Raw genomic sequence first — 27,970 nt, forward strand, 5'->3', positions numbered from 1 at the left:
GTATAAAAGACAGCGAGAGGTGATAATCTGCAGTATTGGGTTTTTGATCGACTTGGAGGAGTTGATGGTGGTGAGTTACTAGGTCGCCAGTCCTGAACGATATCGCCAAGATGTGGAAACTGTTGCTTCTCGTCTTAATCTTTCAAATCGCCTGTAAGTATCTGACTCTGTTCTGTATTGATCTGGGATTTTTTTCAATGTCTAAAAAGTCATGATTGGGTACAACAAAAATGATATATCACACCTCATCCTGAAGAAGTTCGTCACTGATAATCCGTCATCATTTCTAAGGAAGACATTTTTATCAAGCTTCAGTGAAATTTGCCGTAAAATTCCTGCAGCAGCATAAAAAGTAAAAATCTAGGACTTCAAACCTGATGTAATGTCGAAGCTATTTTCCTGAACGAGTGTGAAATTTTGAATGAGCTTAAACTTCCAAATAACCATGGTGATTCTGTGCACAGCCTTGCGACGGAAGAGTTACATAATTACAGCAAAGCTACGCTGTTCTTACTGGTCGATGAAGTACCGCTGTGCTACTGTTAGCTGCACGCCGAATTTTCGCCTTTGTTCACATTGCCTCGTACATCCAGATGGTGCGATGACATTTTTCGACTATTTGCTACAGTGTATTATTAAAATAGAATAAAAAAACAAAACAATCATAGAGCAGCGTCACCTTTAGATTGATAATATACATTACGTTCTCAGACCTAAATCGTAATTCAACTTTTTCCACATTGGGCAGACGTTCACTTCGGAACGGAAAAGATCATACATGTTCATAATAAAAAGGAATTAGTAAAAACGCGTACAGTAACCATATTCTCACACTAAAGCACAGTTTAAAAATAAACTTTTTATAAATTTCCTTAACATATCATACTGAAACTTTGAATCACATTTCTTTGTTTGTGCTTCTTTTCTCCAACAGATGTCGAATCAGCCCCCGTCGACGTCGACAGAGGTGAGTGGAGACCTTCATTGTTTTGTGTGAAGGCACTTTCTAGAAAGCGATGGCTACGATTCTTGAATTCAGAATACATCCTACTGAAGGATGTTTTGAACAATATTATAACTCTCTGATTGAAATATGATTATGTTAATGTTGAATGTGACACTAGGAAAGTTTAGTTTGTTTCAAAACTACACCAGAAATATGTAATTGATATGTTTGTAAAATTATGACGACTATATCCTGAGACCTGCAAGAAGGTTATAATGTCTATCATCTAACCTGTAAAGTTTACATCTCACATGATAAGTTCTCCGTGTGGAGGCGGGAAAACGTACGGCCGAGAGGGGGAAAGTTTAACGTAGAAGTAGGGAAAGGGGGTTGACGAACAAGCATTGTTTACCCTCCGTTTTTAATTTTATTTAAGGACGTTTTACAGGAAACAGTTTTGAGGTTACTCATAATTATTAGTTTTGAATTCTCAATAATTGTTCGGTAGTATTTTAATCCATTCATAACAATGTGTTTAAGTGTGTTTCATTCCAAATTCGTCGCAACAGTACATCTACATGTAGAAACACAACTTTAACAACTTTTGTTGTTTTAACAACATTTCAAAAGCTGTTTGTCAAAAAAGGTGTCTGCAATTAGTTTGGTGGCGGGGCGGGGCAGATATTTTTCGGTAAGTGGGCGGGTCACTATTAAATGTCATTGGGTTGGATTTTTTTTGTTTTAATTTCATGTCGGGAAAAAGTCGCCAGTTAAGTTTCAAGAGATTTTTCTGTCCAAAGTAAAAAAGAAGTCTTCGCAGCATGAAGATAGCACACCTTCTTTGGAATGACAAAATCATACGTCGATAAGAGGGCAGTTGTGGACTTTTGTTATTCAGAGGGGGATTTGGCTGTTCTTCTGGTTGGGAGAGGGTTACTTAGGAGTTTTTACATGTTGGGAAATCTTTTGTGGGGAGCGATTTTTTTAAAAATAGTCGTGGTGCGGTTGACGAACAGGTTTTATTTTCCCCTCCCCCTGTTTTTGCCCGATGTAATTTTAAATACCATAATTATAATTTAAAATACTGGAAATACCTTTTGTTGACATTAGGTTGGTTGGCTGCCCGTGAAATTGTTACGAATCAAACTCTCTGTATTTCTGGGGTTGTTCGATTCCTCGTGACAACCTTCTACAATTATTTTTATGAGACGATATGCAAATTGCGTTGCTATTATCGCGGTGTGCGCAGTTTGTTTGTAAACAACATCTGGGTCTGCACTTGTATGTCTAATCTAATCAACTCTAACATAAACATCGTGTGACTTCCTGTGCAAAGAAATAGCCCTAGCACTCAAATGACCCGACATCTTCGCGGTTTGCTCGCTACATCTAAATCGCGTATTGTTATTGCTATACCGCAATGTTCCTAAATTTCTGTCCTTGAATGTCTGTTCCCAGGATACAGAGAAGCGTTTGCGGGTTTTTTTGGAGTACTTTTAAGTTGACCTTCTCAAAGTCAACCATTGTATCAGATTATGTTGATGCGTGATATGATAAGTTTGCAGTGTAACCTTGCAGCCGAGATTAGCAGTTTGCTAGACACGCCATTCGCTCAGTCGCTGTAACTTTTGATGATATTTCACCACTTGTTTTTATTGACAACTACTGTTTCTTGTCCTGCTCTGCAAAGCATGTTGAAATACACAGTATCCAGCTTGCTAACTTGTACATGTGTAAACTGCATTGCTATAGTTGACAGGTGAATTCTGGTCCGGACTAGAATTCAAATGTGAGTGATTATAGTGCATTTTTATATTGCACAGACTCTGTGTAGACAAGCTAAATAGTGCGTTTGAACGTGCTTTTGAAGTAGAACAAGAAATTGCAATCGTCATAGAAAACAAATAGCGAAAAATTCATTAAAATTACAGCCACTTGCCCTTTAAATGACAGGACTTTTTTATGAGTATTTTCAAGGTTACCTTCTCGAAATCAACCATTGTATCAGATAACTTCATGCGTGATATGACAGGTTCGCGATACTTGCTGCCATTGTTTGTAGTTTGCTATAGAGACGCCATTCGTCAATCTAAATGCATAGTGGTGTGTATTAGTAACTGCCATCATTTCCTTCGCCTGTTCTGTACATACGTAAGCGTTTCCATGGTCGAATTTAAAGCATTCGTTCTGCCAACAACTCAATCGATAAGTTTAAGCTCCGAACTGATGTAATTACAATCTGCGGTACTACAAGACTGCCGATACAAATGTTCAAAGGCAGATAATTTGTGTCGTCCGGAAAAATGTGAACTCCAAGAGCAGCTTATTCGTCTTTTGAGTCTTGTGTACATCACCTCCTGAGTTTCAAGAAAGCTTAGATTTGGACTTAAGAATCTCGATATGATGCCTTGAGATGATGCTATCTTCTGTTCACATACCTAGCTTTTGGACACGGTAGAGAGTATCTCTACATCTACGAGGGTCAGTTGTTAATCGGCCTGCCGCATCGATCTAAGGAATTCACTGGAATTAAGATACTTGCAAATGTAAGACTTCAATTCCAAGTGGAAGACAAAGTCTTCGCCCAGGTATGTATACTGTCTTACAGATTGCAAACACTACTATTTGTCGTTTTATTCAGTCTCCGGGATTTCTATGTGATTTTAATTACATATTCTATCATTTATATTCACTTTTCAGATATTTTGTATATTTTATTACTCTCTCATTAGTCATGTACTTGTTCATATCTCCAATCATCTACACTGCTAATAGACGAAAGTATAGTGCGTTCATAAGACTATTTACTGAATCGTTGATTTATCATATCTATTACGCTCTCTATCAAAGTTTATTTTCAACTATTTGTCCTTATTTTGGTGATTTTTCGACACATTGAAAACTTTTACAGTTTTGTTTCTTATTCCCTATGCTGGGGAACATGGCATGTTTCTTGGTGACAAACAAACGATCCCAGCTTCCACATGGGCAGCTCTCGTATGAGTTTTCCTATGCACAAATCTATGTTAAACCCTCTTACTCATCGACACTAGTATATCAGATAGACTCACTATTGTATTTTCGTTCGATTGCAAATCTGCGTGGTTCAAAGGGTTTTTTTCGGGGAGAATTCACCTTAAAATCACGAGAAGCCAGAGTGTGTGCTCCACAGCGAAGCATATCATAGCAATGCAAAGATACTCAAACGTTACAATATAGTATATTTGTGTTTTCACGCTACCAAGAGAAAAAATAAAGCTCCAAAGGATAACCTTCACACGTGTTGTCTATCTTGGTTGGGGTTGTCTCAAATTTTTGCCAGTTCGGTCAGCGAATTTAGTTGCATTCTCGTTGTTAGACCAGAATCTTCTGCCTCAACACCCCTACCTCATGGCACGACCAGAGTGATTTCTGATGAACGAATGTTCTTAACTGAAGAATTTATAAGCGAAATGTCTTGAATTCATGAAGTGAAATTATAACATATTCGTTTTACCCAGCACAGTTAGCCATCTCATGAAAGAGCCAATGGTTGTTTCTTTGTAACAGGATATCATTGATCGGAATAGGAAAGCTCGTCTTCACCCGACAGGGTGCCGTTCATGAACAGATGAATAATATGCTCAAGCGGATTGAGACGCGTGGCTTATATCCATTCTTTTATTATTTCTTCAAAGTTGGAAAACATCGTTATTGCTAGATTCCATGACATATGGGAGCGTCCGAAGGAACAGCTGCCGATGGATATCGTGCTGCCTATTTCTGGACCAGAGCTTGATGATTTCCTGGAGTGGCTTAAAAAGCCGATCATGGTCATCTACAGATCAGGTCTGGTAAGCGATCATTTCTCAATAGCCAGGTACATCAATCTGAACAGGAGTTCGAAATGGAATTTTGTTGTAAGCATGCACATTGTGTATGTCCGGTTTTTGCTATCAGCATGCACCAGCTTATGAGAATTAACCTGCAAGACTGTCTTTCGCCCAGATAAGCCATGTATTCATTCCTTTCATTCCATCCATGATAATATACAATGCAAGATCCGAGGTACATGAATATTCCACATTGATTAAGGGTCATTAGCATAGAATTTGAATACCGAAACAATGCTCATTAGTGTAATCTGCATATTTGAATATCATTATACCTCGCATCTTGCATTCCATCCATGATAAGGCAAGTGAGTGTGCGCGGGTGCTTCATAAACTCCACAGCGTGTGGAGAGGTTTCAGTCAGAAAAGTTGAAAAACCCATGGCTCGGTTATTGAACCACACTTTTTAAGGGTGGGGATTGAAACGAGCCTTTTTTTTACTTTGATGTTTTCGCTAGGTGAGTGGGTACAGTGCGTTGTGGGTTCGAATTGTGTTGAAAATTTACTGAATACTCACAGTCATCCTAACATCCCGTAGAGGGCTCTCTTTTCTGCGTTCATAGAGTATAAACACGGTCACTCCCGTGACTATGGGGTTATATTGATAAGAAGCCACAACACGTTTGCCTACAGAGTACATTTTTTCATGAGATTTCATAGTATCAAAGGCTTCATGTATATCCGTCTTCTGTGTTTTTGGACTTCTTTTTGATTGCGTGGTCAGTCAAACGATTTAAAACGGTAAATTGTGCATGATAAAACTGTCGAATGTTGGCTGATTTGATATTTCCTGGCAAAGACCAGGACACGTGCTGCATTATTTTCAAGATGCACATCGTGCACATTGGACTAGATATCTACCTGCTAAAAGGTAACATGGACATGCATAGCGTAGTTGTATCCGGGTATTTCCATACATATCATGTAGTGGATAATCAGCGGTATCGAATATGTTGGAAAATGGTTTCGTGTCGTCTACAGCGTACGGTCACTAATTAATTCGGGTCATCGAAGACCCTCGGTCGCAAAACCTCACTTATGTTCAGAGAGAGTAGATTCGATTGGGTCAAGACAAAAGGCCAAAGAAAGACTGAAGATTATATCTGATTAATACAATTCTGTTACGTCAATGTCTTTATTCAATGTTGTCGGCGCAATTTTCTTCGTTCCAACGGATGAACATTTGATGGGCTACTATCGAAATAGGTATGGGATTCCTTTACCCATTGCTTGTTATCAACTTACAAAGTGATCGTAGCAGGATTCGGATCGGACGGTTGTTTGATTCTAATTGGATCATTGTCCTTCTTTTTCTGTTTCAACAGATTATCGAAGTTGACTCCGTTCCCGGTGAACCCATTCCTTCCGTCAACGTAAAGAAGGCCATTTTGAGCATGTTCCAGATTACTCTTCACGGAGAAACTGAAGACACTGTGGACTGGTGGAGTCATAGATTCTACAAGGTCGTTGAGGTGAGTCTCGTCACATTATCGGACAGTTTAACACTGATCACGACATCTAGATCTCGCGAGATTTCCGGGCTAAATTTCGACCATATTTTGTAGTAAAGTGGGTGCCTGCAAGCTATAATGCGCCCCTCGAAGCTAAAGTGGTGAACTGTTTGTACTGAAGAAAACCTTGAAATATTCTCTCTACAATCAAGAATAAAAACTGGGGTCACCGTTAAAGATTTCGGATAAAAACATGACACCTAAAATTAATCGATAGCTGAATTTCAAATTCTAAGTATTCCCAATTAAAGGGGAAATCAAATGTTTGATTTTCGTAAAAAAATAAACGGTGAAATTTTCGGATTTTCATCCGATTCAAGATGAGTTCACACTTTTCAAGTAGCAGAATAGAAAAGTATCCTAAAATCAGAGTGTCCGAATATATTACGCCGTTTGTTCTACCTCATTCTGGTAATATGCACCTCGTAAGTGATGAAATAGACTTAAACATTTGCTCAGTCTTTTCTCAAAGGATCAAGAATAATAATCTAGAGTCACCATGCAAAGTTTGGAACAAGGGGAACAAAATTAATGAACATTTACCGATTCTAGTATTTGAAATACAAAACGGCCGCGAATCTTGAGTTAACTGTGTGGAGAATAATAAAATTTTTGATTTTCGAAAAACTACGGGGTGAAACTTCTTCATTTCAAGAGCTTTAAAATAAATTCTATAGGTGATATATCAGGATTGTGACAATTTGAGAGGCCAACTGTCTGTCCCCGGATTGCATTGCGTACCAGCTAAACTGACTGACTTACGGTGAATTCACCTTTGTCGGTAGAACGCCACTTGTCATATTTGCTGCGAGATAGTGCTAACTGAAATACTACAGCCATGAGAGATTTTACAAATCTAGTGTCGCACTTGAAATTCGAAACGTTACTATTGACGGTCAAAAATTTAACCCTTTCCGATTCTCCACTCAGCCTTTTGCAAATAATATGTATTCCAGTGTGTGACGGTTACGAGGTTAAATTTAAGAGTGGATGTAGCAGCTATTTTGTTATCGTACATTACGCACTCAAGAACCTTCTCCACAAACTGCTGTAATCCGACGATACGTTATACATTCCACCCTTTTCAGAACACCATTACAGGCGAATGTGAAACCGCCTACGAGGCCAAGCCGCTGAAGACGGTAGCGCTACCGAAAGTCGACGACGCAGATATCAATGTGTCCGACAAGAAGGGTGATATACCAACAACAATGTACATCAAAACCAAGAACATGCAAGAATGTAATTGCGATTTAGACACCCTGGAGATACCACAAGGCTTGATACATCAAGAAGGCGAAGCGCACTCAACGGAATCAATTGTGAAAGCTACCAGTGTTACGACTTACATCGTCGCTGGAACACCAACGGAGTTTTGGATCAAGAGCGCCGTTACCGATGGCCAGTACCTAGTAGCGCCACTGCTGACAGAAATTGGCCCAGTTACATTCACAAAGTAGGTGGTTTTTATTCCCTTATAACGCTCTTCAAGTATTGTTAATCTCCTTAATTCCGAACAGTAACCGATGTCACAATTGACCTCCGGAAAAAACTTGCCTTTCATCGATGAATTACATTCTTGTCAACAGGCAGAATTTACGACTGTTGAACGTCAGTCGCTGGGTGCCAATCGATCGAAGGCACTCCATCATGATGACAGATGTGATCGAAGAACGCATCGGAGGACTACAGTTTGAATTGCCACCAATGGCAGCCGTTTGGGGAATATCGGCCACCGATGAACTTGAAAAGAAGCCATTAGTTGTTGATAGGGTAAGTAAAAAAATATACCCAGGCAGGCATCGTTACATTTATCATATCTGCTCAACAAAAATTTATCGAGGAGGTATCTGTTATTTTGATCTTGTGAACACAACATTTGAATTTAGTTGGGCCTCAAATTCACTGTTCAATGGTAACAAGGAAGTCAACACTATGGACAAGTACACACAACGTACAGGCTGAGTTGCCAAGCTGAATACTGTGTATTTCAACATGTTTTCAGGAGTCGGACAAGAAACTGTAGTTGACATTAAAAACAAAAGTAGCAGAAAAGGTCATCACAAGTTACAGGTATTGGCCCAATAATTTACGTCCATCCCTCCAGAAGAAAGCCAATAATGCTAGAAATAAGTATTGTCTGTCTTAATTATGCAATTACAGGCTAAAATGCAATTAATAGGAAGAATGGTGAGTGCTCTGGTGCCGGAGGTCGGGGTAGAATTCGACATAGAGCATGCGCCGGAACTTTTTATGACGCTGGTTGAAGAACTGAAGACACTTAATGAACTGGAATGGAGAGAGTTGTTCGACACTTGGGTGATAAAGACTGAAGATGCCGCTATTGAGTTGGACAAACAAGCGTAAGTTTGGTGTTTCTCACTGTAGATCATACCGATCATGTTTTACCTACATGGAACAATGCACTATTTTTTTATTTGTCTGTGTTCTAGGCAAGTAAAGATTTTCCATTGATAATGATTTACCATTTGCATATTGAAACGATGCTCATGAATACGCTTTGCGTAAATGAATACATTATTTTGAAAATTGGTAGTTTACATGCATGTGGGCAGAGCATCGTTTGAAGGCTGCAGGATAATCAAACGATGCTTAGCAATATTAAAATTCAATGTTGTGCGAGAGGGAGTTGTTTTCCTATCAGTTGTATGTCGACTGCATCCAAAAGCATTGATTTAGCCACCATTTGGAAGATTTGAGTCTTGCATTCTTCGTATTTGCCAATATAAATGTTTATTATACGAAACCATATCAACAGAATTAAAGGTGCGTTTTTCTTGGTGAGACTAAACAGAAACCAAACCTTTTCAACTGATTTAACTCGTAAGATATTCAATGAGGAAAAAACAGGAGAGAGATAAGATTATTATACAAGAGAAATACATCACTGTAAAGCGTTAATGACTTTTCACTGACAGGAGTATTCTACTTGACGCGGTTCCTCTAGTTGCTACTGACGAAGCTCTGATTGTTGTGTTTGATATGATGAAACTTGGACACATCAAGATTGACGTGGCTCTTCGTTTACTTACCGGCCTTCCTCTGATGGCACCGTTGAAAGAAGAGATCGTTCGTGAACTGCTGGTACGAGTTCATGGTCAAATAGTTTACCAGTTTTCTTTGCGTCCATCATTTGAAATAGTCGTCTGCCACCACAATTATCTGTCAATATTTGAAATTCTAAGCGGCCAATATCCCTGTGTTAACTCACTTCCTCCACGGGCTTCGATATCAGTTCCCACAAGCAGCAGGTCAGCAAAGTTTTTAAAATATTTGAGAATTCACATTTCTGCCCAAAGGTGCACTATGCGCCTCGAAAGTGAAAGACTTAAACTTTTGCTCAAACTTCCTCAATGAAACTTTCAACCATTCTCTTACCAAATCAGCAATAAAAATCGGGGTTTAACGTGCAAATTTTGGAACTAGTGAAACAAATTACCCAACATTATTATATTTGAAATTCAAAATGGCTGCCATTCCTGTCTTAACTCTATGGGGGAAGTCAAATTTTGGATTTCGAAAAACTAGGCAGGTAAAAGTTTTTCTTTCTCCAATAGCTTTAAAACGAGCCCCCAAAAGTGGTAGATCAGAAAAGTATTGTAGAAATTTGAGAGTCCGACTATCTGTCCCCGAGACGCGTTCTACCCAAATGATCAAAGCCTTTTCGTTCTTCATCAACGTCAAATGTTATTTTATTTTATTTACACCATCATCCAATAATAACATCAAATCTTGCTCACAATTATTTGTGTTTTAAGGACTAATGAATTTTTATTTAAAATTACTTCAAGGAGAACTAAAAGACATGTTCTTATTTTTCAGAAACGAAAACAATGAAAATAGTATCAAAAATACATTAAATATTCGCAGGAGTTGACTGCGATCAACTCAATATTAATAATTAAAACTGGTAAATTGCCATCATCATGTGTTTTTTCACGTTTCTGTTTTTCTCCCGAATCTTAAACAATTTCTGTTACAGAGTGTATGCCAAGCTGAGCCTGTGATCGATCAACCTCTTCTACGTTCATCGAGCTTACTGGCCCTGGGTGCAATGGTGCACAAAGTGTGCGTCAAACATGCTGTGTGCTCCGAACAAACAATCAAGGACATTATCGAAGTATGTTTATTTGCCGTAATGTGTTTTATTTTCATGTTAGAATTTCATAAAAATATCGATAGTAGAGAGTACTGGAGAAAAGTTCACAGCTTCAGATATTTTAAATTTAACGAAGAATTCACCATTGCATCTGGTTCTATTCAGTAAATTACATATACAATAGTTGAAATTGGACTAGTATGACTGGCATTATTCAAGTCGGTGAATAAAAAGTAACTGGGTTTAAAAACAGCATAAAGTGCACTTTGCTATGCCATCAGAACACGTTTAATTTTGATGGCGACAGTTAGTAGTCATGAACCAATTGTAGCGAAGACACTAGAGGGCATTCTGCAACATGGCTGAACGCGATGATTTGAGGATAATCTATTTTTTACTGCACCCTACTGCCGTAATTCCTAGTGAACGATTGACGAGAAATAAAAACAATTCTAGACTTGAAAAGAGTAAAATCGACTGAAATCAAGTGGTTAAGTGTCAAAATCTGGTGGTGAAAAAAACTTACTCAGGGTTGTGAATCCTAAATGTTCAAATGTCCACTGAATGTCTCAATAACATATATTCTGTTGATAAAACAACAGGACAAATTACATCCTATCTGTTTACCGTTACAGTTTCTTTTGCCTGAAAACCTGCCGGAAGTTTCAACCGAAATACAGTTGATTCATCTCAAAGCTCTCGGTAACGCTGGTCTTCCGGCAACTTTGGACACGTTAATCGAACTTGCTAAAAACGATGTACTCGCCCCTGATATTCGGGCGCAAGCCTTGTATTCACTCATCAAATTGACGAAAAACAAAGTCTTGGCTGAAAAGGTAGGTTCATTTATTTGTAAATTCTCGGTATATTTGGTCGGGCATTTCAAGAATGACGTCATCAGCAACGCGCCCCACGCCCGCTCATCAACTATTTCCCTGGATCCCTCACACATCATATAATGTTTTTTTTCATGTAGTCAAATTTCGCTCATTAGTAATGTTATCGACAATTTACTTGTCAGTACAGCCCCGCGTATCAATGAGCCCCTACTTATTCATTATTTTATGAGTCGATCATGACCCAATAATCGACATCTTACTCATAAGCCACACTCTACTAATAAGTTCTCTGCTACTTATGTAACACGCCCTCTACCGATATTCGTTCATCTCCTATCGAGAAGTAACCTCTTGGGAGAATGTTTCTTCCCTATAAATGATTTCACAAAGTCGGTGTTCGCTTACTCATCAGTAACCTCCCACCAATCAAAAGCTCCTGGCAACAATCGCGCCAACTGTATTAGCTATCCCCGTATAATCGATTATCTCCACATTTACTTGCGAGAAAGTAGCTCTACCTCAAACAGTACTGGTTTTCCATGACAAAATCGCTGCACATACTTATCGATCACTACTACAGGTCAGTCATCTTTAGGAATTCGATAACCCCCTTCCAAAAATAAAACAGCCAAATATCGGGGTCAAACATATACTTGTTCAGTTCGCATATTTCAGTACACTTGACAGCTTACATTTTGTTTTTATACGACGTCACAAAAATTGCTGATCGTCAGTAAATCATTGGGACCACTATGTAAATAAGTTTTTAATACTTTTCTGTGTTATTACAGCACTTTCGTGTTTGTCATTTTTCTTGTTTGAATTGTATTTTTTTAATATCTATATAAATCAAATCAAATCAAATCAAATCAAATCAAATTAATTGTAACTGTTGCTTTGCAGCAGAACTATTGATGTATTTGAACTAATATTTGAACGGTTATATTAACTGTGCGATAGATACCTGATCATCCTGGTAGAGTTATTTTCTCGTAGGACACTTTTAATCAAAGAATTTTGCTATTGAACAGATTCGTGTGAAATTGTTGCCGTTATTCGTTGAAACTACGCTGGACTCAGAGGTTCGTACCGCATCGTTAGTGGTACTGCTGAACTGCGACTTGACCTTCCCATACTTCCAACTCTTGGCTCTGCATACACACGATCAGCAAGACCCTCAAGTTGGTGCCTTCGTCTACTCATCATTGAGGACCCTGGCTTCGTTACGTCATCCTCTCTTCAAAAAGCAGTAAGTACGGACACTAGTGTGACACATGTGAAAACAATTGTCAAAAATTCAAATTCGCTTTTTGAAAATTTATTTGATCCAATCAAACTGAAAAGGAATGGGCGAAATCAAATGTACGCACTGCCAAAAAATAAAGAATATCTCGAATTTTATATTTATTTTTTGAGATATTGGAATATAATCTCGCCATTTACACTTGACCGCAAAACGACCCAAAGTGAAGTGCATGTAGATGCATTATCGTGCTTGTATTGGGTGAGAAGTATGTCACCTTAATGTGAGACAGTTGGGCTGTAAACTGTTTTCAAGAGGAAAAGTTACAACTCCAGGAATGCCATTTCTGTATTGATTTTGAAACTGAGAGAAAGATTTAAGTGCCTTACCATAATGGGTTTTTCGAAAAGACAGTGATAAATAAGTACATGTGTTTTACCAAATGTTGTACCGATTAACGAACAATATGAAAGATGAAGAATACTAAGAGTGAAAAATGCTGTAGTCATTGGTATGTTGGATTTGAAATCCTACTTGCACAGCTCAAGCTCTGATACAACCTGTTACAAAGTCCTGAATTAAGGTAAAGTGCGCCCACTACGAATTACGTCAAAATTAAGTTGTGGTGTCATTTTCTTGAAACTTTGCACAAATATTCTTGGAAGTTGTGCAAGTGCAAAAATGAAATAAAAAATGGGGGTCACCACGCTTGTTTCCATGGAAACGGACGTTAAATGGCGTCGTGTTAGAATAAATAAAAGTGATATAATTCACTTAAACTAAAGAAAGCAATTATAAAACGCTTAGCAAATGAGTTAATTTTAATAAATACCAAGACTTAAGATCCATATTTATTGAATGTATAGTTTTCATGATGTTTGTGAAGAAATTGTAACATAAGTATCGATTACAAAATGACGATATCGAAATTATATCACTATATAATTTTCGAACTTTCTTCCTGTCGCTTTGAATGGTGTCATTTTGACCAAACTTGGCGAATAAACTCCTGACATAATACCATTTAGTTTACACTTTTAATAAAAGGGTGTACCACGCTACTTTTTACAATATCTCCAGGTTAATGGGTAATTGCGACATATAAATGGGAGAGAAATGTTAATTTTTCGCTCATATTGAATAAAAACCAGCTTCCTAGGGGGTCAAAATATGACAAGGTTATAGGTCACATGTATTTCTAAGACACTGGGTCAAAAAATTAGGTAAAAGCGCAATTTCAACAATGACAGGTGATGTTAAATACATGCGCTACAAAATAACCCATTTGCGGCAGGCTGGAGTTAAATCTGCGCAGAAACGTTCTAAAGCGTGTGCGCGTCCGAATTCGTCGCCCTTCACCTTAAGGTAGAGTGCGCCCTCGACGACTGATATTCAGATTCACTTTCCTTATTTAGTTGGTTTGCTGCTTGATGTGGTCTTATTTTGAAGGTTGTGGAGTACGTGACGTTTCCACAGTTTAGTTTCTGTCAACATCGAAACTTTAATTTTTCTTCATAGAATTAACAAACAGGTAGCAAGCACTTTGAACTCTTTACATCTAACATCGATAAACTTTAGGTCATTTCATTCTAACGCAACATTTGCATGGAAACACTTAACTAAAACGGAAGAGACAGTAAACGTTTACAACTTTCAGTTTCGAGGTGCATGCGCTAACCTATAGAGGCTGGAGGTATTAAACATGAGAATGTTTTTTTTCTCACTAAATTGAATGTTATACGCGCATTTTACAGAGCCCAGATGGCAAAGCTTGTGCTTCCACAAGCCAAGCCATGGCCATTTGCTGGACTACACATGTCAAAGAATCTAGCCATGGATATTGCCATCGGTAAGTCGCATCTCTCTCTTTAACTGACTTTAACCATGGTGTAGATAGTGTCAAGCGATGGTTCATCATGATAATTGCAAAAGTCGAATGGCAAAGACAGCTACTACTACCACAACTACTTCTTCCAAGCTAATAAAATACGCCATTTTCATAATCATTATCCGTTATCTTTTATGAAATACTTGTTGCTTTTGCATACAGCGAATGATAAACTGGGCATACTTACTAGCGTTGGAATTCTTGGTCACCAATCGTTGATTCCTCGAAGCAGTGCGGTCCAACTCGACATGATAGTCATGAACAGAGTCGTGAACGCTGTTCAAGTTGGTTTCAGACAACAAGGCCTGCTACCGTTGCTCGGCAAACTTGTCCCTGGCATCGCTCCAAAGCCTCTTAAGAAGACTGCCGGTACCGTCCCTGGCATAGAAGGAATTGCCGAAACCGTGAGTTTTTGAACTTTACATGACTGCAATCCTTACAATGCTCAGCTCATGGTGGGTGTAGCCACATATCGACGTCAAATGGTAAAATGAATGTCGCACCGTTAGATCGACGACAGCAGGGTTCACAACTGTGATGATTAATCACGGCTGATTTCTCGAATAAAAAAAAAAAAAAAAAAAAAAAAAAAAAAAATATATATATATATATATATATATATATATATATATATATATATATATATATATATAATACTTCATTCAAAGAAATTGTACTCAATCACTGAAAATAACATCGATAAAGTTTATGCCTTGCAAAAGAGAACATTACCTGTACTTTTTGACTTGCCTTTTGGTTTGAAAAAAAAAAAAAAAAAAAAAAAAAAAAAATATATATATATATATATATATATATATATATATATATATATATATATATATATATATATAATACTTCATTCAAAGAAATTGTACTCAATCACTGAAAATAACATCGATAAAGTTTATGCCTTGCAAAAGAGAACATTACCTGTACTTTTTGACTTGCCTTTTGGTTTCCCGTCAGCAGACCGTTTTACTCGATATAATGTTATGTCAATTAGATGGAGATTTTTTTATCTTTTAGCAGTCACCATGTACAAGTGCGTTACAAATAAGGCTCCTTATTATTCCAGTAATGTATTTGTTCCTCAAAGCCATGTTAACCATTATCAAACACGTTCAGCTTTTCAACAGAAAGTTTATGAACCACGTTGTAAGTTAAATATAGGCAACGGAAGTTTTCATTATCGAGCAACAAAAGTTTGGAACTCATTACCAACGGAAATGAAATCCACAAGAAACGAAACGAGGTTTAATATTCTATTAAAAGAGTTTGCAAGAGCAAGAGAAATATTCCGTTATAATTTTTGTTTTTCTTTTCGATACATTTAATAGTCATTGTCAGAAATATGTAGAATTTGAAAGAACCTTATATGTATCGCTTCTCTATTGCTTTTTTCCGTGGTTCAATTCAATTTTACTATTTCTTCTATTTCATTTACTGTAAGTTTTGAAAGCCGTTGTTTACTGAGACTTTGTAAGTCTCGTGAGCCCCGAAGAATATTACTATAAGTAAATTGGTCGCCCATTAAAGCGTAAATAAATAAATAGTAAAATAATACTTCATTCAAAGAGATTGTACTCAATCGATACTGATACGCTCTCTCTCTCTCTCTCTCTCTCTCTCTCTCTCTCTCTCTCTCTCTCTCTCTCTCTCTCTCTCTCTCTCTCTCTCTCTCTCTCTCTCTCTCTCTCTCTCTCTCTCTCTCTCTCTCATAGTTGAAACTCAAAGCAAAGAAGCCAGAGAAACCCAAACTCAATTTATACATGAAGTTGCTTGGAAATGAGGTGTTGACGGCAGAAGTTAACGAAATCCTTCTGGAGAAAATTGTCTCTTGTAAGTGTCCATGTACAGAAGTCACGACAACCATTGCTCCTGAGACTCGGGATAGCAGATGCTGTCAAAACATACTAGTATGTACTGGAAAGGATATGCAATATGAGATTGGCTTTTATAAGTTAACGACATTGTCGAGTTTTCGACATAAATTAATTCCTTTTGTCCTATCTGTAGATATTGGTAAGATTCACACAATCGAAACAGATTTGCGTGAGCCTCAGAAGCTGACATTCCAGAAAGCTTTGATGCTGGGAGGAAACTTGAGGAAAGTGGTGACCGAGATCGGCGTACCTTTGACAATTGACGCCAAGGCGTCTGCCATGATCTTGGCTGAGCTAGAAGGACAGCTGAAGGCTGACCCTCCGATATTTACAGAGAAGGGTCAGATTAACAAAATCGAGAAGGTGGAGGGGAGTCTCAACTTAGTGCCGTCGTAAGGCTGTTTTCTCGTTTATTTATTTTTTTTCGTGCATTGATATCTCGTTATTGTTATCAGTCGTCCTCAATTTCGAAAACATCATGGGAGCTTCCTCGCACATACTTCTAAACGATAACTGTACGAAATACAGAGTTTTTAAAAGGAAAGTCCTTTTGCAAATCGACGTCAATACTTCCCATTTTCCGATTCTTGGTGTATTTTGATGTCCGTCCAGTGATATAAGTTTGTGTTAAGTTTAAGAGTAATGATGGTGGTGGTTTTGGTCATGATGATGATGATGATGGTGATGATGATAATGATGACCATGATGATGATGATGATGATGATGATGATGATGATGATGATGATGATGATGATGATGATGAATATGATGAATATGATGATGATGACCATGATGATGATGATGATATGATGATGATGATGATGATGATGATGATGATGATGATGATGATGATGATGATGATGATGGTGATTAATTCTAACAAGAGCTCTTTGTATATTTGTATAGCATGGCTGCCCTCATAAAGGGCTTTATGGGGGCTGACGCGACTGTCATAAAAACAGGAATCGCCATCGAGACAACCTTGCAGACAGCGACTCCGTTGAAAACTAAAATTGTGCTTGATGTACCAGGAAAGAAGCTTCAAGAATTTACAACACTTCCCGGCAAAGAAATGAAACTGATCAACGTCAAGATCACTCCACATGTGATCACGACGGGTGCTGTCAAAGCTACCAAAGTCTTGGAAACTGTTGCCCCGAAACACGAGGTCAGTAAAATGTTGTTTCGCTGCAATTATGGGAAAGAGTAAAAATTTATAATGTGTACCAGAAAAGCGCATCGCATGTGTTTTCAACTTAAAGGAACAAATTTTTGAAGGAGTGCAAATGTTCCTCTGCCGTTGAATATCTGATACCAACTTTGAAAGTTTGTTCTTCCATTGTATTTACAAACTTGAAAGTCCATTTCCGTTGAAAGTTTCAGACTTTGAAAGTCGTGATTTTTATTTAGATTTTGATCATTCAACATGGTTTGCCTTCAGTTCAATCTGCCCAGTCCAAACAAACAAACAAACATAGATCATTTAGATAGAGCTGGCGACATTTACTGCGATGCAGTGGTGATATGAAGAACGAATGGGCTTTATCTTTTCAATTGATCCCATCGAATATCGATCTATCCTAAACACTGATCCGTTATTTATTTTTCAGATTGTGCGTAAAGTGGATTCGCTTCCACTCAACGATTTGCTAGATCGTGATTTGGAAGTTGCGGCGATGTGTACACAAATGGGAACTGGGCCGTTACCCTGGAGATGCGATCCTCTGTCTGGCCCAGTCGTGGTGGACGCCGTCTTAAAGCCAAAAAGTCCAGTGGATCTGGAAATCCAAACAGACATTTTACTGGAGTCCAAAACAAGGGCCGATATTTTGGGCCCAGAATGGCGAATGCACGAGAGCGAATGCTTAAGCAGTGATAGATCTGTGCAAGCCGTCAAAGTATCTGTGAGTACAGCTTTAGTGACTGGCGAATACGCATTTTATAACACCAAACGCGATTTCGTATATTTCATATGTTGGCAATGTTATGGCACATAGATGATCGAGATACGACTGGATTTCCCACATCAAACTTGCATTCTTGAAGAATAGAAGATTGTCAACGTCACATTTAGATAATGATGATGATGAGGTGATGGTGGTGGTGTTTGTTCTGCTGATGGTGATAACAACAATGTTGATGGTTTTGCTGGTAGAAGTGAAAGATTCCCTCCATGATTTTAGTAACAGACACAGATCACAGCTGTATGCAGCGTTGCTTGGATAGTCGATCGATGACCTATGATCGAGGGCCGAAGTGCGAAGCCGAAGGCAAAACCTAGGTAAGCTATGGCTTTCGACCTCGGACCTTCGATCGACTATCCAAGCAACACTACGAGCGCCTGTGATACAGATGGCAGGGACATTTCAATATTCACATTTTTTCTCATAAAGACCTGTGTCACTAAAACCATATATCTCGTTACTTCATCTGATAGGTTGCAAAGAAAAACATACCCGACCAAAAATGGATTGACGCTGTAGTGAACATAGATATTCTGGATGGTAAATACAAGGGTTTAGCCACCACCCTTTCTTTAGCGCCGCTGTTAACAACCGAAGAACTCAAGGTAAATTTTGTGACAATATCGTATAGTTTAGCGGAAGCACTGTAACAAGGGCTATCATTTCGATAGGCATGCACAAGGGAACTACACACGAAGTTGCTGACAGTCATGTGTGTGTAAAACGAATGCAGTGCTATACTTATGCTCGATAAGCTACTAACACGATTGGAACTAATTTGGGATAATTGGATGGTAAAGTAATGTCTTTAAAACCTGCAAATGTAGGCTTATCTGCCTTTCTTTTTACGTTACACACTTGTTTTTATGAGTAATTTGTAACATTCAGACATTCAGCTATAGGACATCTAACATTTTTGAGAAATTTGAAAATTATGAAGATCCAATTATCCCAAATTAGTTCTAATCGTGTTTACTGTTCAAAGCAGCTGTTAAAAAAATGCAGTTTGGAGGACTTTTGTCGAACGAAAGCTGTTTATACACATCCAAATGAAAACGTAAAGCACTGCCTGATTGTTCCATACACGCAAATATGTTAAAAGCTCCTGAGTTTCAAATACATGTATATGGTCAAAACGAAACAACGCACCAGTGGAAGCTGAAACCGGTATGAGAAAAAGTGTCTTTTGAAGGTGTTCACATGTTCACGAAGGTGCATAAACAGACTTGCCCCAAATATCTTGGCTAGTTAATGTCTGAAATGAATAGATTGAAGGAACGAACTGAAGCAAAATCTGTTACGTTGACAGCGGTGTCACCGCATGATGGCTGGGTGATCGCCAGCGAGCTAGAGCCCAAACTTTATGCCAAATTATAATATACATGGCGATAGAGTTAAAACCGTTTACAAAAGAAAGAGGTTTCAGTCAAATGATTTATTTCTTGATCTTTATTACAGCATAGACAACCGCAAAGTCACACGATTTGAACTAATTTGGGATAATTGGATGCTGAAGTAATGCCGATTTAATCTACAAATGTAATCTCATCTGCTTTTCTTTTTACATTACACACTTGTTTTTATGGGTAATTTGTTATATTGCAATATTCAGCTATATGGCACCTAACACTTTTGAGAAATTTGAAAAATATGAAAATCCAATTATCCCAAATTAGTTCCAATCGAGTTAAGTATAACTTAAAACGTATCGTATATGTTCCATCACTTGATTGTCTATTATATTTTACCACGTGACACAAGATAACTACTGTATCGGTACAATGAGCTTCAGAAACACAGCAGGGCTTCTCATCTGAATATACGTATAACCATGGAGGTAAAAAACCTCCAAGAAAACATTTCAAAATACCTATGCATTGTTTTTTGCTTTGCAAGATATGTATGCAAGGCGAAATGGTACAACCCAACAGCCTTACCGAACAGCCAAGTATTGAACATCTGGACAAAGAAATCAAGATGTGGGTGCACTTGAAAGCCGGTGAAACTTGTGAAGCCAATCCCATCATGGTTGAGGTATACATGAACGTTGTTTGTGTTGTTGACGTGCAGAGACAGATCATGACAAACGTGATCGGTAAATTTTGTCCGGCCTGATGAAACAAAATAAACTACAGTGAAAGGTTCATCATCTTGTCATTATGCAAATGATTTCAAAACTATTAATATATTAATTGAGGTCTTCTCCAACGGCTGTCTTGTCCCTGAGATAAGACAAAACTCTTTACAACAAATGCCTTGTATTGCATTATGATATTGTTTTCTTACTTCCAACATGCACAGAACTAGACTGAAAGATCCGTCGCTCGAGGGCGCGCTCTACCCCCCCCCCCCCACCTTGTTTCTCACGTTGCAAAGTTGGTGATGTTATCCACGAAAGATGAACTAATTACAACATTATTTTTGTGGTTTGATATCGCAGTGTGTACTTAAATTTTCGTTCAAAGCTAACCTGTCTACTAATTCGACCTGTTGGTATGGCCAATAACTTCCTTTAATTTTCTTTATTTATTCATAATAGCTTTCACAGCTGTAGCCATTTATCGAAATATATCAGTAGAAATATTGACACGGTGTTAAAACACGGAGAAGAGACGAAGTTTTAAAAACAACCACTTTTACTCAGAAATGCAAAGTTTAATGTTACTTATTGATAACAGGTTCAAGATGTCCATTAGATTTATTTCAGAGCAAACTGTTTAGCTTGATAAAGTTTTCAAAGAGACTATCACCATGCGGCCATATAGTTTATGTGAACGACAAGTAATGCAACAACCAGGGGTTTGGGATCACGGCTTTTACGTGACAGTTTAATCAGACACCATCGGCAGTGGGTGCTGTTACACCCTGACTATCGGTACTGTCATTTCACACAGGTGACGATAGCAAAGACAGAACAACAGATAATAGATGAAGAAGAAAGAGCCACCTTGGAGGATGAATTGTGCCGTGAAGATATACTATCAGGTAAACCATATTCAATCGATTGTAGGAAGTTGGCTCTTCGTCGCAGTCGCTTGAATAAAATACTTGTGGAGATCACTGGTGAGAAGGTAAGTGTTTTCATAAACGCTCGTAGTGGATTAAGGTAGACTGAGCCTCGATGTGGGACAGATATATGGAATCACAAACCTTTACAAAACCCTTTTGGCATATCAGTTATGTTGCTCATTTTGAAGCTTATTTGGTAAATAAAGTTGTCAACGGCCTAGTTTTGTGAAAATCAGGAATTTTATCTTCCCCCATAGAAATAACACAAGGATGGCGGCGAAATTTTCCGCTGTGACTCCCGATTGCTTACTTTTGAAAAAGAATGGTTGAATATTTGCTTGAGGAAAGTTTGAGTAAATTTAAGTCTTTCATTTTCGAGGCGCGAACTACCTTAAGTCACATGCAATTTAGTGACGAGGTAAAATTTTGACTTCAGTTGGGAAAAGTGCTCCCCCTTTCATTTTCATAAAGAATACTTTGCGATAATGCGTTCCCCCGTCACATATATGCGAAGAAATATCAGCACCTGGATATTTATTGCGCTGAAAGTAGTTTTTTGCAAAATCCACAACAGATATTTTTGAAAATGAAGTTTTCTATTTTGTCACGTGAGGAGACTGGAGATAAGTCACATCGTCTGTATATGATTTTAGGTGAGCATGTTTCATGAAGGCGAGAATCAACAAGGCATTACTATGTCATGAATTCATAATACCGTTAACAATGCGCACTGGAAATGCATACGAAGTCACAAAGTCAAAAAGTAATTGAATTTCTATTCTCATTGACTGCTGTCAATCTGAATCACATTCTGTGGAACTCGTACTTTGCCGGTCTTTCTGACCGCACTACCTCATATTGCGGTGTTCTTCATTTTCGCACAGCTCATTCGAAAAAGAAATCGTCGCTGCCTATCCTCGCATAATGGCGGTGGCTAAACACTATCTCTGGAATTTACGCCATCCTTCCTTCGTGGACTATCTGGACCACGTCATCAAGCGATTTGTCCTGGAAAAACCAGAGGAAGTCTGGTGGTGGTGGTGGACGGACGGCGTCACCGTTCCAGTGAAGGACAAGTTGATTCTGTTGATTGAGGTGGACAAGACGCTCACAGCACTGGACGCGACGCTGAAAACTCCGACAACCTGGGACATGATCAGAGTGAAGGGCCTGCCTGTTCAACTACCAACACCGTCTGTCAAGATACCCATGTTGGATCAGGTTGTCAAGACAGTTATGATTGATGAAATTACACGTAAGAACGCTGTACATGACTAATGTTTATTGTCCCAGAACTGCAGTAAAACATATGACCGGTAGTGTTCAGAAGGCATTGTTGATGAAATTCCTTTTTATGCCAAAAGCGAACTTTACGGCTGTAAATGTCTGGATACGGCAAAACAGAAAATTGCAAAATAAATTTGAAGATATTCTTGGTTACAATTTCTTAAAATGTCTGATTGGTTGACCACGAAAAAGGCAGTAAAGGGAGTTTTAACGATTCATACCAAGCATTTTTATATTCATAAATAGAGTCCAGAGCTTAGATTTAATTCTGCATAGCCTTATTGCGAACATCTCGACCAGTGTTCTAATGTTACTACTGTTTTCTCCCCAATAACACTCTGGGATGAAAAAGTGGCTGTTAAACAGTAAAGAGAAACATACACAGTGGTGTGAAATTGTGAATGCTAAATCTATCAATAGTAATATAGGTCACTTGCAAACTCACGGACGATGTACATTTGTTTGATTGCAAGTACTTTCTAAATAGACATCTAAGGGTATTTAAGACTTTCTTACACACTCCAGATACTGGCTACCTTTCTGCTCTTTGGTCTGCATTCTCTATGTCGGAAATTTTTGAAAGTCTGTCTTACAACAAACTCCAACTTATGAGTGTGCCGCTTGTGCGTTGACCATGTTTTTGAAAGGAAAGGGACGTAATGAAGAAAGGGGGAGAAGAGGGCGCCACCATACGACAGTGAGGAAAAGGGGTAATATAAAATACGACAGCATGACAAAGAAACTGGCCAATAGAATTGTGTGATAGAGATACCGTACTCGATTGAGTGGTGCGGATCTAGGCATGCAAAGATAGAATAAAAAAGGGCATCGATTATACATTTATCAATCATTGGTCTTTGTTCGCAGCTTCTTGCAAAGTTATGGGATCTGAAATCAACACTTTTGATAAGGCGATTTTTGAAAATGTATTTGACGAATGCGATCAACTCGTCGCTATGGATGGCACTGCAAGCGAAGCTTTCGCTGTTACTGCAGCAACGAAACCACAGAGTGTGTTGAAGGTATGAACACCTGAAGGTCACGTTTAGACTTCAAATTTATGAATATGTGTGAACGGAGAAAACGAGTGTTGTAAAAAAATGCGGACAATTGTTGAAATTGAAGAAAGGTACGCGAAAGTATGTTTTTTTTAAAATCAGAACAAATAAAAGAAAGTCTAGTTAAATTTTAGCCGTCTCAACTTCTGATGATTGCAACATTGCTCCCTCTATCGGTTATTCTTCTACAGTCAGAGAGTAGTTCATTACGATGATTTTCTCAGTAGTGAGAAAATCCAGTTGATGATTTTGTTTTTAGGAGTCGTTTCACAATACGTTTACTTTGAACTGTTTTCGCGTCAAAGTAAATCTATTTGAACTACATTTTCTATTTTCAACGAAATTGTGTACCTCGTTTTATAGATTTTCGCATAATAAATAAAAGTATTTGGGCAAAAATAGAGGCTACAAAATTAAAGGGACAAAGTCGGCCATTTTTCATTAATTTTGTTTGATGCAAGATACTACTTATATTGTTTAACATCTTGAAAAATACTGAATACATGGGTGACCATGCATACATTCGACCCCGGTTTTAGACAAATTAAATGAAACCATCGCGATAATGAATTAATGGTCGTGCCATTAATTCATTTTCGCGATGGTTTCATGTATAGTGTATAAAACTGGCTTGTATCTTCTTGCATGTCCATCCAATGTGCACGCACGTAATAAATTCTGTGCCTCACTTTGCATGATACAGATCGTGAGCGTTTTCCTGGAAAAGAAGAAAATCGATCTGATCCCGTCTTACGGAGCAGACTTCATCATAAATATCGATGGCCAGATCAAGCCACTGATGTTCAGCGAGAGAATGCTGGTACTCAGCGACGACGAAATCGTAATCGAGCCCCTGGACGCATGCGAACCATTTCCAGTGAAGGTTCGCAAACCCGTGTTGTTTGAAATTAGACACCACAGCGCCAACGTTGAACTGGTAGCAGATCATATTGGTCTCAAAGTCAAGACCGATGGAATTAACTTCAAAGTTCAGGTGAGTTTTACATACAGAACAATGGGGGCTGCTTTCCACACGCGTTTCATCATGCAAATCAGGGAGGGACGTGGATGTCATCACTTTTAGCTGTCATAAACAGTCCTGTATGGGGAAAAGGTATGGTTTTACACATCTATTTCACAGATCTCTTGGTTTGAATCTCAGAAACAAAGAAACGGGCCAATCATAGACAACTTTACGAAACAGCTTACGATCAGCGCCAAATTGTGACATTTCATTCGTTATCTGAAGGGCTGATTTTGTTCAAGTTAAACAAACAGGATTGTTTTGCACTTAAAAAATCTTGTTTTGTGGTATTTTCTCAGCATTTCTGACTCTCTAATGCTTTTTCAAAAATCAGGACTGTCAGTGTTGAAGCCAGGACGCGCCCCTGCTACAATGTCCCCAAAATCGAATCCGTTGTCCCGCATTCTCTCATACTATGGGTTACCTCAGGCGAACTCTGAGTCGACTGTGTTGGGTGTAGTCTGCAAGTAATATCTGACACCGATGATGGCCTTTCTATTGCATGATTGTATTGAGGCTTACATATCCATACTTTCGAATCTGCGATTAGAACTTAATAAAAAAAACGCTGCACTTGATATTGTAACTTGCTTGTAGTCCAACTGAACTGTCTAATCGGCGGCAGATACAGTGTACAAGCTGCTACAGTTGCCTGAAATTTAAGCATGGTAAAGCTATCGTGGTAGCTTGAATTTTGTTTTGTGAAAGTAATTTGTTACAAAATAGTACAAATTTGATTAACAAGTGACGTATGTTATCCCCAAAATGTGTGAAATGTCCCCAAGAATGAACGGTTGGGGACATAGTGTCTCTTGGTTTAAAATTCCTGGCTGCAAAACTGATGACTGATGACTTAAAGTATTTATTCGAAAGACCCGACGAAAAATCTCTTTCAATAAAGCACCGTTGTATCACTGTAATCGCCAAGTGCAAAAATATCGACAAATCCTTCAGACTGAGATGTTTAGTTGCAATTTGAAATATTGATGTTGTCGGCGCACTTGTACGGTATCCCTAAGGTGCACGAAATGTCGTAGTAAACATGCATACCATTCGTAATGATGATAATTGAATGAAAGCATATAGGTGTGATGATGACCACGTTAAAATTATGATATATGTACGTACGGCCGTGTACTCGCTATCGACAAGCACCTTCCGCACTCAGTAATGGCAGTTACAGGGACAAGCCGTGATTTAAAAGAGTACCGTCATTTCTGATTGTAGTTGCCAATCATTACCGTGACCGTGAGGAGGAATACATGCACTATCAAAACTTGTTAGAGCTGCTGACGTTTCATAAGCAAATAAGTACTAATGCCTCTTTTGTATTAATTAATCTTATGGAATATGCAAATTAACAAAACCTAATAGTATCAACAAAAGTACCGCGGATGGCGGCTTCTAACAAGTTTCAAACTTGGAGACAACTTATCAATCGAATGTTCGTGAAATTTTCCAAAGAAGGAAAAATTAGCATCAAAATTTAAATAAATCGTAAAACGCATTTCTTTTGCTTAAATTGCAAATTTATTTGGAAAAATGTCTTTCATCACACAGGCATCACACCTGCTTCGTAACAACCTGATCGGTCTGTGTGGAAACTTTGATGGCAATGTTCTGAACGACAACATCGCCGCACACGGGTTGACGGTACCGAGCTGGAAGAAATTTGCCGAAACCTGGAAATTGACGCCCGAATGGTGTAGAGTTAACAGGATTCCACTGTAGATGGAAACACATAGGTAGGTTAACATCTGATCTTTCTTTCTTTAAAAAACACAGTGACACTCAATGGTGCGTTGGATAATCATGATGTATGTGCACAGGAAAGGGTTATGTCAACAGGAACGTCATACAAAATTGATTCCAACACACATAGAACATAACCTGACGTCTAAAATTATGGATGCAAAAGCTGGAACTTTTAATAATATTTTCGTTATTTTTGTTCAAAAAAGCAGTACTTTGCTGAAATATAAAGTACGCACTGTTTAAGCTTACAATATACGACGTAGTTCTCACCCAGTGAACAGGTGCGGCCAACGGACCTTTTCATCGAAAAAGCTATTCCAGGAGCAATTTTTGAGGGCAGGGGAAATTTTAATTTTGCTAGGGCAGGGGACATGTTTTTAGGTGGTAGGGGAGCAAATTTTAGGGTTTTTTGTAGGGCAGGGCGGATATCGGTTGATTGTCCTGGGGACAGGGCTTGGCGAAAAACGTTTTGAGGGGAATTGCTTCCAGGGCAGGGGAAATTGGCAAGTTTTTTTTCGCCACAGGGCGAGGGAGCTTCAAAACTTCTCAGTGGGGAGGGGAAACAGGCAAAAATAAGTGGGGAGTGGGTAAAAATGAAGTTTGAGTGTGGGAGGGTAAGTCGGAAAATTTTCTGTGGGAGGGCAAATTATGAACAGCTAATTAATTACCCTCTTGACTTAAAATTAGTCAGTTCACATTATTTGTCATGCACAATATATCTTATCATAGTAAGGACCTTTTTAAAAGTGCATTGTTCGTTGGCTGCACCTGAGTGAATTCTTTGTCAGTGTAACATTTGTTTTAACGATAGCATATGACGTAACACACATACTGTGTACTAGCATCTCCATATGGATTTATCCGTATACAAAATCTGTATTGAACAGAAAGAACGGGAATACAGGACTATACTTCAAAAGTAACTGTTCATAGAACTTAGCTATGTTGAATGAATGGTCTTCGAACTTTTAATTTATGCAGGGGCGGTTCTAAATAATGTCTGTTGTCCTATTTATCTTTCCTCCAGAGTTACAAGGAATCATCTTCATGCCTATCAGATGCACATGGAGAAAACTTTAGAATATGACGCTTTGGGTTCAACGCCAGAGAATTCAACTCGTTTCATAAGCAACAAAATAACTCGTTGTATTCCTGTCTTTGATTAAGACTCTTATCTGTCAATGTTCGAAACTTGTACACTTTTCAAATGATGAGTGATGTCACTGTAATGATATAAACATGCACAGGGCTTCTCTTTTAAGACTTGAGATACGACCAAGCCTAGGTTTACAATAGAGAGATGACTTTTCGAAATTGTTTCAAAATTGTTATGGTATTTTAGCTTTTCTCCCAACTTTACTGAAAAGCCAGGATAAAGAGTGCTAGATGCGTTCGTGTATTTGTTTTGAAATACATGTCATGTGTATTGGTCTGGATATGCAATGTCACGGTGTTTAAATCTGCATCTGCGATGTGATGTTATACGAGCAAAACTACACTGGAACTGCTTTTATATGGTTGTGTCTGCTTGTTGAATTCTTTCTTGATAATAAATACAGTTGCATATTAAA

General features: G+C 38.3%; 2 protein-coding genes across 2 annotated transcripts; both read left to right on the forward strand.

Moving 5' to 3' along the window:
• On the forward strand, nucleotides 1-27,970 carry LOC139138190 (vitellogenin-2-like). The gene is made up of 26 exons (XM_070706448.1): nucleotides 1-153; nucleotides 935-967; nucleotides 3,389-3,534; nucleotides 4,624-4,779; nucleotides 6,144-6,290; nucleotides 7,418-7,785; nucleotides 7,919-8,102; nucleotides 8,493-8,692; nucleotides 9,269-9,434; nucleotides 10,333-10,470; nucleotides 11,085-11,285; nucleotides 12,320-12,537; nucleotides 14,286-14,380; nucleotides 14,582-14,823; nucleotides 16,141-16,258; nucleotides 16,436-16,694; nucleotides 17,209-17,470; nucleotides 17,913-18,206; nucleotides 18,740-18,871; nucleotides 20,163-20,300; nucleotides 21,161-21,337; nucleotides 22,160-22,530; nucleotides 23,430-23,584; nucleotides 24,324-24,614; nucleotides 26,205-26,389; nucleotides 27,427-27,970. The coding sequence occupies exons 1-22, from the start codon at nucleotides 111-113 to the stop codon at nucleotides 22,211-22,213; spliced, it is 3,771 nt and encodes a 1,256-aa protein (XP_070562549.1). The 5' UTR covers nucleotides 1-110; the 3' UTR covers nucleotides 22,214-22,530; nucleotides 23,430-23,584; nucleotides 24,324-24,614; nucleotides 26,205-26,389; nucleotides 27,427-27,970.
• Nucleotides 22,428-26,375, forward strand: LOC139139466 (vitellogenin-6-like). Its single transcript, XM_070708380.1, has 4 exons — nucleotides 22,428-22,530; nucleotides 23,430-23,584; nucleotides 24,324-24,614; nucleotides 26,205-26,375. Exons 1-4 carry the CDS (start codon nucleotides 22,428-22,430, stop codon nucleotides 26,373-26,375), a joined length of 720 nt encoding a protein of 239 aa, XP_070564481.1.

This window comes from Ptychodera flava, chromosome 8 (assembly GCF_041260155.1).
Source record: "Ptychodera flava strain L36383 chromosome 8, AS_Pfla_20210202, whole genome shotgun sequence".
In the NCBI taxonomy this organism is placed as follows: Eukaryota; Metazoa; Hemichordata; class Enteropneusta; family Ptychoderidae; genus Ptychodera; species Ptychodera flava.